Source organism: Tiliqua scincoides, chromosome 12 (genome assembly GCF_035046505.1).
Source record: "Tiliqua scincoides isolate rTilSci1 chromosome 12, rTilSci1.hap2, whole genome shotgun sequence".
Taxonomy (NCBI): Eukaryota; Metazoa; Chordata; class Lepidosauria; order Squamata; family Scincidae; genus Tiliqua; species Tiliqua scincoides.
Genome location: NC_089832.1, coordinates 14,819,893 through 14,831,739, shown reverse-complemented (window position 1 = coordinate 14,831,739; position 11,847 = coordinate 14,819,893). Strand labels below are relative to the sequence as shown.

The 11,847-nt window shown below is 46.4% G+C and overlaps 1 protein-coding gene and 1 pseudogene across 1 annotated transcript in view; both read left to right on the top strand.

Annotated features, from left to right (window-relative positions):
- Nucleotides 1–6,425, top strand: part of LOC136663213 (T-box transcription factor TBX22-like) — a 23,034-nt gene extending 16,609 nt beyond the window's left edge. The window contains exons 3-5 of the mRNA XM_066640197.1: nucleotides 223–287; nucleotides 1,131–1,216; nucleotides 5,818–6,425. Coding sequence (XP_066496294.1) covers nucleotides 223–287; nucleotides 1,131–1,216; nucleotides 5,818–6,425 — 759 coding nt within the window. The remainder of the gene's footprint in view (nucleotides 1–222; nucleotides 288–1,130; nucleotides 1,217–5,817) is intronic.
- LOC136663540 (5S ribosomal RNA) lies at nucleotides 5,160–5,279 on the top strand (annotated as a pseudogene).
- Nucleotides 6,426–11,847: the final 5,422 nt, after the last annotated feature.

Here is an 11,847-nt window from a genome sequence, read left to right as displayed (position 1 = left end):
TGTCAATGTAATCTAGTGTCAATGTAGTGTTAACCATTCATTATGTCAATGTAATCTAGTGTCAATGTAGTGTTAACCATTCATTAGACATGCATACTAGTGACGGATATGTGGGAATGATATCGTGTGCAGCTCATTGTTTACCATTCCATCGTTGTGCAGTTGACATTACTGGTATAATTATTTCTTTTTTTTCTTTGCTTGGTTTCAAAATATCTATAGATTACAAAACTGAAAATAGACCGGAATCCCTTTGCTAAAGGATTTAGAGATCCTGGAAGAAACAGGTAAATGAGTGTTATAATTTCTTCACTGGGCTATCAACCAGTGGTGTACTTAGGGGGCTGTGCGCCACACCAGGTGTTGCTCACCTGGAGACAGGACACCACTACGGACCAAAATTTTTAAAATCTTTATATTTTTGAATAATACCATCATGTCATATATCATTCAATGCGTAATGTCATGCAGAATGCAATGAAACAAACAGTGTTGAAATATCTTTATTCTATCCAAAGTTATAGCCAAAAAACCAGCAGGGGTGGGGCAATGGTGAATCACCATGCCCACTGCCCAGGGTACTACATGGGAGGAGGTCCATCTTGGGGGTGACACGGTGGCCCCCCACAAACCCTAGTGATGCCACCGATGTCCACGAAAGACATCTTTGCTGACTAGTTATATTGGTTGATTGATTAATTTATTATATGTGCATATGAGCAAAACCAACCTTCTGAACATCCTGCCAATGGCAGTCACTCTTTCTTGGTGATCTTAATGAAAGGGCAGCTTCATACGGTGGTTCTAAAGTTCGTCTAAAGTTTGTTTGCAGAATTTCAATTAAGATTTGTTAGCCATCTTGGAGATCTTGTTTAAAAGATATGGGATATGGAGGTTTAAAATGAATTAATGAGTTGAATGTTTTACGTGTGGGGTGGCACAGCCCACAGCCTAGGATGATGGGTAAGAAATGTGTGATGGGTAAGACGTGTGAATCAGCATGATTATAAGAACTGGACCCTGTCCACCCACCACATGTTGACTATTCCCATGTTTGTCAACATCACAATCACCCTTCAGAGAATTTTTATGTGGAAACGCTGTTCTAATGTCTAACTTTTATTCTGTAGAGGAGTCTTGGATGGACTTCTAGAATCATATCCATGGAGACCTTCTCTTACTTTGGATTTCAAGTTTTTTGGTGCAGAAACTCAAGGTCAGTTATGGTTAGTTCGAGCTTCTCCCCATCTATACTTAGGGCTGTTCAAAGCACTTCATAAACATTTTGGGGGGGACATTTATTATTATTTATTATTATATTATATTTCTCCCCAAAGGGACTCAAGGCGGCTTACAAAACAAGGTTAAAACAAGTTAAAAACATAATTTAAAAGCAGATAAAAACATAACATATCATAAAAACAGTAGTCAGATAAAAACTAATCAGGTAAGAGCATAGGGCAGCAAATTAGAAAAGGATCAGGTCTGTGAGCAGAGGTTAAAAAATGTTAAGAGATGTTAAAAAGATGTTAAAAAGGCCAGGAACTCAGAAGGCTTGTCTAAACAGAAGGGTCTTCAGCCGTTCTTAAGTCAAGGGGAAGGGAATTCCATAGCGTTGGTGCCACTACTGAGAAGGCCCTATTTCTTGCCGCTGCCCCACATACCTCCCTAGGCGGTGGCACTTGTAAAAAGGCCTTCTCTGATGACCTAAGAGGACGAGCCAGATTGTACGGGAGTAGGCGATCTCTAAGAGACCCTGGTCCAGAGCAGTATAGGGCTTTAAAGGTCAAAACCAGCACCTTGAATTGGGCCCGGAAACGAAAGGCCCAATTCACACATTTCTAAAATTCACACATTTCTAAAAGGGCTCCTTGAAACACAAGCTCGTTCTTGCATTTCCATTTGTGGTGATGTACGGAATTGTGAGTTCCTTCCACATGGCAGTGGATTTAGGCCTACCTTACTTATTGGGGAGTAAGCTCCATTGAGTTATCCACACTTATTGGGGACTAAGCTCCATTGACTAGAATGAGATTACTTTTAGCATTACATAGCATTTATGTAATAGCACAGATATTAATATTAGCATAGATATTAATATTAATGCTTAATAGCATAGATGTAATAGAATAGCATAGATTTACATAGCATTAGGCTCATAGTGTGTTTGGGGGGTCACAGGGGATTGTCCCTCCCCTTTTCAATTTTCCTCTTTCTCCTGTGGCTTGTTGAATGCCGGCACGTACCTCTCAGAAAAGACGAGAAAGCAGTGTTAACGGTCATCTATATGTGTGGTAATTGTTCTTCTGTACCACTTTTGTTGATATTAACAGATCTTTTCTGTTAATAAATGTGATTTACCAAGGGAAAAGGGTAAGTGGGTCATGAATGGATGACAGAGTGGGTCATGGACGGATCATGTAGCTTCCTGGGCCAGTCACTCTCTCTCAGCCTCACCTACCTCATGGGGTCTCTGTGACACACACCCCCAGCTATGCAACAGACCCTGAATAATCTTTTACATCGACCCTATAAGATGTCATAAAAATTTCACACTGAATGCAAATATATATATATTGACTATGAACTTGACAAGATTGTGGCTTTTAGATTTTTTTTTTCTTCATACAGACCAATCTAACAACCTATGATTTTTGTGCCCCATTTTTCATGGGTCTTTTCCCACTAGCATGTAGAAGAGGAGGCCCCTGCATTTGTGGAACTTACAGGCGGTTCGCCCTGTGAGAGTCCAGAGTCTTTGCCGGTTCTCAGCCCTACTGATTAATCAAAGGAGAATTTTATTCCTCTTTTCAAGCTTTCATTCATTATTCTATTCAACTGCTCCAAGCTTGCAGCTGGGAAAAATACCCAGATTTGCATCCTAGGGAGTTAATTACACACACACTTGATTGCAAGGAATTGCCCACTTTAAACTCTTGCCAACATGTGTTGAAATGCCATGATGCAAATTTTAACTTAGTGACACTAATCGATCCATGAGGGAATTAAAACACACACCTAATCTCAGCCAACCCTCTTCTCCAGACTGACAACATGAACCAATAGCAGAAAATAGTTCTCATTTGACTGTTCATGGACATGTCAAATTAGTTTACGCAACTTCTGGTGTGCCATGAAACCGATGCGCAACGCCTAATTCTAGTTAGACAAATAAACGTCATCCTTTCCAAGCAGATAAGTGTAATGTTGTCTATGGTTATCTTAGTCTATGGAAATTCTTCTGGATGGAAAGCTAACTTATTTTCAAAGTCAAATTTTGTTAATAGGACATCGCATTCTTAGGATGAACCCCAAAGCACGAAAACTTAACCAACCGTTTCGGTTCTTCAGAACCCTTCATCAGACTGGATGTTATTAAGCAAAGCAAAAAGGGGGGGGTAGAAAGAAAATAGGCCTGATGAAATGTGCCGAGAGGCCTGCACTTTATACAAGTCTGGAGATGGACCCAAGAGAATTCATGTAGATGCATAGCAACCAGAGTCCCTGCGTGTTAGATATAATCTCCTGACGTACCTAGGCCTTAAGGGATAAAGATGACTCATGGTCCAACGTGAAGGTTTTGCAAATATTCTAAACCTCTTCCCCGGTCTGACAGCCTTACACGGGACTGCTTGGACTTCCACCAGCTAAATAGATGGTGGGGATCCAAGTAGCCCCATAAGTAAAGGTGGGTTTTGCGGATTTCAGTGTTTTCCAAAGTTAGAAGTGCAGAAAGTGGTTTTATGTGTTTTTATTCCAAGGGCACATTTTTATGAATTACAATTATAAATTAAAATCGCTTTAAAAGTGCACTAGGTAGGTGATATAGGAGGTATAGTGTTAGCAGATGCAGCCATGTACATGGAGAGGTGTTAGAGAATATGTCGAGGTGTTAGAGGACGGTTTTATTTTTTTCTGCAGATTTTGAGTCTGTTTGTTTGTTTGTTTACAGATATGAGAAGTGCAGAATGGTGTGTTATGTGTTTATCACCCGGAAAAAACCTACCTCTACCCATAGGGCAGACTGAGGCATTACTCAGAGTAAGGGGGAAGATATCCCCATACCCCGAGGAGACCTCCAGTCTGCTCCAAACAAAGCTGCACTGATTGTAGTGGAGGCCATGCAGCCTCACTTGCGCAGTTTAAGATTTGGGCTGTCCAGAATGGTTGTACCTCTGTCTGCAGAAAATATAAAATTTCTCTGATCTGGCTCCAGCGTTAAACAAAGTACGCAACAATTGGTAAAGCAGAGAGAGAACACAATAGACTTTTTATATTTAGCAAAGTTGGAGGTTATTAAAACATACACACACACAATATGTACACTAGGCTTAACAAAAGAACAGCCCAAGAAGACTGGGACAGGTTATAAAGGATGAATCATAAGGCAGGACCTTGGACACCTGTTGAAAAACAAGCCTAGTGACATAAAAGTTTCCCTTGCTCTTTGCTCGGTGCTTGAGCGCCAGACCAGATGTTCAGCGCAGCAGATGTTCCTCCCCCCCCCCACACACACACACTCATCAAAAGCTGCCTTAGATTCCTGTGAATTGTACAACCCGTGTTAGTTCTCCTGGCTGTGCATATGAGAGGCCAATCTGGTCTGAGCTGAGGATATACTCAGGCTGGCCAGGTCAGCTGTATGGGGTGCCCCAATCTCAGACAACAAAACCCCGATGGACCAGAGTGGGAACCAGTGGGGATGGAAACTCTCAGTCACAGCCGTGGCAGCAACGGACATGGAGTGACCCTGAGTTGTTGTATTATGAGAAAAGCAAGATGTCCTCACTTTGCAGTCACTAGTGTGGGAGCTGATGGTGGGACTTCACAGCAGGAGTATAACAAGGGCGGAGCCTGAGGGTTACCTGCCACTGGGTGCTATACCAAGGGGGGGCACAATTTTTTTCCTCCTCATCCATGACTTGCGGGTTCTCTGGAAAAGGGGGAGTTGCTGGCAGCTTTGTGAACTGGCTGCCACTCCTATTCCTTCTCCTGTAGAGGCTTCCACTTGAAGGGGGTACCCCTTTAAGAGGGAGCCACCGCCCCCATGGAGAAGGAATGGGACAGCAGCCAGGTTGCAAAGCGGTTACCGACAGCACTACCTCCTACTCTGGACGAACCCAGAAGTGATGTCATGACATCGCTGCCCCGGGACCACTAGATACACCTCTACTTACCCTGCACATGCCCGATCTCATCTGATCTCGGAAGCTAAGCAGGGTCAGGCCTGGTTTGTACTTGGATGGGAGACTGCCTGGGAATACCAGGTGCTGTAGGCTTACACCATGATCTTGGAAGCTAAGCAGAGTTAGGCCTGGTTGGTACTTGGATGGGCGACCGCCTGGGAATACAGGTGCTGTAGGCTTATACCATGATCTGGGAAGCTAAGCAGGGTCAGGCCTGGTTTGTACTTGGATGGGAGACTGCCTGGGAATACCAGGTGCTGTAGGCTTATACCATAGTCTTTCCAGACTGAAGGTTGCCAACCATAACAGTACGGCAAGTGGTACTTGGTCCCACTGTCAAAGGGACTGCACGTTTGGCCTGGCACTGTCAAATGTGGTGGTGGTGGTGGTAGCAGCTGGGCTAGTGGAGAGATGGCAGCAAGGTGTGTCTGTGTTGTGTCCTAGTTCACTGAAAGACACATCAATTGGGGCAAAAGGGGAAGGAGGACAGTGCAGGACAGATCAGGAGGCAGCAATGAAACCTGCAGAAGTGGTCCTTCAAAAAGTGGCACATGCAAAAAAAGAGTCCTGCCGGATCCTTTCCCTTGTACTGGCTCAGTTTTGATCAGATCTTTCATTTGCTTGATTGCAGGTGGAAGTCCTGCCTCGTCTCCCGTGACTCCAACAGGAGGGACCCCATCACCTCTCAACGCTCTCCTTTCTCCATCGTGTTCTCCTCCTACATTCCACCTGTCGGCCAGCAACCTCGGCGTGTCCTGCCCAGACTCTTATCTCCACCACCTCAGTCTTCCTGTCTGCTACAAGTTTTGCCCCGCCGGCCTTTTAAGACAACAGATGTTCCCAAGCCACGACAAACTGGGATCTGCCACGGGGCCTCACCTTTTACCCCACCTCATGGTGGAGATGCCCGTGCTATCGTCCTTGGGCATCACAAATGTAAAAAACGGGAAAGTGGAAGACTTCAGCAGACCGAGCTTGCAGAGACCTGGCTCTGGGAGTCACATGTTGTACGGTTTACATGCATCTGGAAATATTTTCCCAGCCAGTCCCATTACCCGGGAAGCACTTAACTGTGCCCTACATCCTCCGCACGGTTTCTACGGCTATAACCTTTCCATGCCTTCAAGGCTGATGAACACAACAGGTCATTTCAAAGGAAATGACGCAGTTCCTTCCCCGCTCCGTGAGGGCAGGTGCCACCACTCTCCCTGGTCCTCCTCAATCAACCATTGCCTCTGATGGGACTCCAGAAACTACCCAAACAACAGTGGTGTGCAGAACCCCACAACACCTTTCCTCTCTTGGGTTCTTCTCCAAGGACTGATGGACAGTTGACATGGAGCACCACAAGACATTGGGAACTCCTGCCTTGTGTACCTTTTTCCAAGGGTCAATCTCTGCCATAGAAACTGCACTGTAGAAGAAGACAATGAAGTGGCCCGAGGCAGAGGTACTTTTTTGAGGACCCAAGTCAACCCATCTCTTTGTTATTTGCACTTTGCCACAGAACCAGTGCTGTCACCAGGGCTTGCCTCACCTGGTGCAGGAGGCCAGCATGTCACCCCCTATGATGGACCTCCTCGCATGCAGTGGGCATGAAAATATGGTGATGTACCATCACCCCGCCTCCGCTGGTTTTTTGGCTATAACTTTTGATATAATAGAGATATCTCAACACGATTTGCTTCATTGCATTCTGCATGAAAATGCACATGGATTGATATATAACATGATGGTATTATTCAAAAATACCAAGATTTAAAAATTTTTGGGCTAGTGGTTGTGTCACCCCCCCACCTGTGTCAACTGCACCCCCCTAGCAACACCACTGCACAGAACTTCCATCATGCAAGATGACTGAAATGTAAAGTGATGAGAAAATGGTTTTCTGTTATCTTTCCTCTTTCCTGCAAGAGTTATTTGGAGAGTATCTTTGCATCCCCAAATGGATTTCACTTCTGTTTTAAAGGAACTGTGCCTTGTCCCCCGCAACCCTCTTTCCTTGAGTAAAGCACTTAAGTATATTTTCCCCCCCACTCTTTTCTTCTCTACTAAGAGTTCATGAGCAGTTTCAGAGGACAACATGTCATGGGCCTTCTTCTCCTTAAGGTCTCTGTGCTGTCACATTTCAGCCACATATGACACTAAATACCATTGTCTGGCAGTAGAGAGTATTTAACTCTGAAACCTCTCTGCTGTCTTCCCATTGAAACTCACCTCTCTGAAGAGGTTACTGAACCCTAGAAGTGCCATTTGTAACCATAGCATTTTTAGGGTTAAAAAACAGCTCCCCAGAAGCCAATTTCAGTGGGCAAACACTGCAAAAAGTTAAATAATGCCCTATACCAGGGCTGTCCAAAGTTTTTGGCAGGAGGGCCACATTGTCTCTCTGTGTCGGGGGCCGGGGGGGAAGAATTAATTTACATTTAAAATTTGAATATATTTACATAAGTTTACATAAACGAATATATTAAAGATGAACTTATATGAATGAATGAAGGTCTTGCAATAGCTCAAGGCCTATAAAAGGCCTTGCACAAAGCAAATCTGGCCTTTCCTTTGCTGCCGCTACCGCATCACAGACGTGAAACAGCAAGCAGTGGAGGGAGCCCTCATCCCACAGCTAACATGAGAGGTCAAACAGTTGCCCTCACACTGTGAGCAGTTGCGTCAGGCCAGTGTGGGCTCCAACAAAGCTCCAGAGGGCCAGAGGCTCATTGGAGACTGGGGGCTCCCTGAGGGCCGCATTGAGAGGCCTCGAGGGCCGCAAGCGGCCCCAGGGCCGGGGTTTGGGCACTCCTGCTCCAGAGGGCCAGAGGCCCATTGGAGACTGGGGGCTCCCTGAGGGCCGCATTGAGTGGCCTCGAGGGCCGCAAGCAGCCCCAGGGCCGGGGTTTGGGCACCCCTGCCCTATACCTAGAGGGGTTTGTTTCTGGTTAGTAAGATAGGATTACAGACCAAGTCTTACTGAACACAATGGGCTTGCTTCTGTGCAAAATAAATAACACCATTTCAAAATGCCTCTACTTATACCTTTGCACTGTGGTCCTGATCCAATCTGCAACTGCTTCTCAGCAGTAGACTCAATCCAATGCCTTACTCAGAAGTAAGTCTCGTTTATTCCAATGGGGCTTACTGCCAGGTAAATAGGCATAGGTATGCAGTACACTTGGCACAAAGCCTGGCACTACACTTGGAGACGTCGTATAGATCTTGGCCCAATAGACTGTAGCAGAAGCATAGCCAGAGGGGCGGCTTAGTAAGTACTGCTGTCACCACGACAAGGCCCCTCCCATTCACCTTTAGAGTCATTTCAGACCGTGACGGCAATGCACAGGAGACACCATTTGTCTCGGTGCCACTGAGTGCCAGTGCATTGCTGTCACTGTCTGGAATAGCTCTGATGGTGAGTGGGAAGGGCTGCTTACATGGCGCATTGCTGCTCCTGCAGTACTTAGCACGCTGCCTCCCCCCAGCTACACTACTGGACTGCAGATGACAACTCATTGATTGAATGCTCCTTCATACCCTTCAGTGAGGAAAACAAGTGGATTAGGGAGAAGGCTAAGCTAGCACACCTCTCCCTTACATGATGTGTGTTGGCATCCTTCAGTCTCGGAAGACCATGGTGTCACGCTCTGAATGGTGGTTCTGGAACAGAGTGTCCTCTCCAGTGCGCAAAGCCTGGGTCAAGTAGGTATGGAGGATAGGCTGTTACCCATGCAGCAAATCCCGCCTCTCCACATCGCTGAAATGGTCCAATGGAAAGGCAGAGGCCAATACGGTTGGTTCCAGCGGCGTCGCAGGAGTTGCCAGAACATGACTGTGTTCAGCCACGAACTGCCTCAGGGACTCCGGCTCCGGATTTTGCCTCGAGGTTGACTCCTGAAGCCTTTTCCATAACTGGATGTAGCCACAAGGCAGTGGAGGTTTGGGATCAGAGTTTTCCTTCTCTCAGATGAGCTGCCTTCCCAGGCTGACGAGTCCCATCTACCCGGTGGCTGTTTAGTCGCCTCTTACGACAAGTACAGCCAAACGGAGGGCCTAATCTTATCCCCGGCCCCCAGGGGAGCTTACATGATAGGGTTGTTTATATGTAACAGAAGGTCTGTACCTGGATACACATCTGTACCTGGATATCACATATTCTCTGTGCATGGATGGTAGCTGCACTGAATGGAGAATGTGAAAAACTGGACACAGGTATAGACTATAAGAAAAACCTAAGAAGAGCCCCACTGGATCAGGCCAAAGGCCCATGTCACTGCCATGTGCTTATGGGGAGAGGGGTGATTTCAATTCAATCAGACCCCATGGGCGGGTGGTAGGGAGGGCCGTCCAGTGATAAAGGTCTGCTTGCCGCGCTCTCCTCACAATGCCTCACAGTGGAAGATTTCATGGCAGAGCGTCAACTACAGAGCAAAGTGCCAACTGCAGCTGCGGGTATTCAGCTCACTTCCTCACTGTGGTGCCCCTCCAAGCACAGGTCCCAATTTGGCCAAATTGGTCAAACCGCCCTAAGGTTGGCTCTGCTGCACAAGGTCTCAAGGATATAACCTTCAGGACTCACTGTAATAAAGGCAGAGATATCGATCTGTGTGTTGTTCCTTAGCTGATCTTTGCATTTCCAACAGTCTAGAACAGGGGTGTCCAAACTTTGTGGCAGGAGGGCCACATCATCTCTCTGACACTGTGTCGGGGGGGGGGGGCCAAATTAATTTACATTTCAAATGTGAATAAATTTACACAAATGAATATATTAGAGATGGAACTTGTATGAATGAATGAAGGTCTTGCAATAGCTCAAGGCCTATAAAAGGCCTTGCACAAAGCAAGGCTAGCCTTTCCTTTGCTGCCATTGCTGCATCACAGATGTGAAACAGCAAGCAGTGGAGGGAACACTCGTCCCACAGCTCATGCAAGAGGTCAAACAGTCATCCTCACACTGAGAGCAGTTGCATCAGGCCAGCATGGGCTCCAGCAAGTCTTTGGAGGGCCAGATGCTCATTGGAAACTGGGGGCTCCCCACGGGCCGGATTGTGAGTCCCTGACGGCCACAAGTGGCCCCCGGGCCGGGGTTTGGACACCCCTGGTCTAGAAAATGAATGAAAAATGAAATGAAAAAACTACCACTGTTGCTCGTAATGAAGGTTCAAGGGTCGACATAGCCAAGTGGGTCTTCTGTTGGGTGAGGGTCCTTGGGCAGCATTCAACGTGGTCAGGCCCTGATGCTACTCTTTGCCTTATGTCTCTATAGACTGCAGCAGAAGGAGGTTGAACAGGCAGAAATTCATCAGGTGCATTTCTGATTTCTCAGAGATTTGATTGGGGCTGCCATAAACAATCATTTGAACCTGCCACGTGGTGATCAAAAGCACAACTGTTCATGTATCACAGGAAATAAATACGCCAGGCCATTGTGGGATCACTGGAGCAAATCATTCAAAAAAAAAAAATTTTTAATTCCATATTTTAAAAAACTCAAACAGCTTAATATAGTCCAGATTGGCTCTGTCTTTTCAAAAAGGGCATTAGAAAAGCATACCCTGCACCCTGGCCTCTGAGCGGCCTGCTTGGAGACAGGCTGTGCAGCATGGCCTTTCCCAGTTTGAAGAGACACTTGGCCAACAGTCTGAGGCAAAGAAGCAAAGAAGGAAGGCCCACAGCCAGGGAGAAGGCCAGGGACTGTGTGTGCTCTGGTGTGCTCCCTGGGGCGTTTGGTGGGCCGCTGTGAGATACAGGAAGCTGGACTAGATGGGCCTGTGGCCTGATCCAGTGGGGCTGTTCTTATGTTCTTATGTTCAGGGACAGACTGCACTTGCTCCCGGTGTGGAAGGGATTGTCACTCCCGAACTGGCCTTTTCAGCCACACTAGACGCTGTTCCAGAACCACCATTCAGAGCGCGATACCATAGTCTTTCGAGACTGAAGGTTGCCAACAGTACCCTGCATATGTCTGATCTTGTCTAATCTCGGAAGCTAAGCAGGGACAGGCCTGGTCAGTACTTGGATGGGAGACCGCCTGGGAATACCGGGTGCTGTAGGCTTATACCATAGTCTATCGAGACTGAAGGTTGCCAATCAACTCAGATGTACTAATGGGAACAGATAACTCAACAGAGTGGACAGGTGTTGATTATTGGCATAATGGCTGTGAAATTTTAAAAAGAAGTTGATTGAGCTGCTCAGGTACTATTAAACTAAGTGGGAGCCAGTGTTTCACTCTTACTTCATGTATGAAGGTACTTTTGTGGTTTGAGCCACTCACTACTCGGGATATTTGGTCCTGGATTAAAAAAAAAGAAGAAGAAGATTCTTTAGATCCCTTTCAGTTTGGCTTCCAACTCAAGTTTGGGGTGGGGCTGTCTTGGTTGCTCTGGCTGAGTAACTTTCCCAGGAGAGCAACGGGGAGTACAACCCTGTTGAGTCTCCTGGATCTCTCAGCAGCTTTCAACATTGTCCACCACCACGGTATTCTTCTCAGCTGCGCCCCAGTATTGGGATGGAAAAGCACCATGATCCAGTTGCTTCAGGTCTTCCTAGAGGGTAACGTTCATGAATGGGGTGCTGAAGGACTGCTCTCTACCCCATAGGCTTTGGGGCTTTGCAAGCTTCCCTGTTGCTCTCTTTCCATGTTATTGAGCATCTATATGAAACCCCT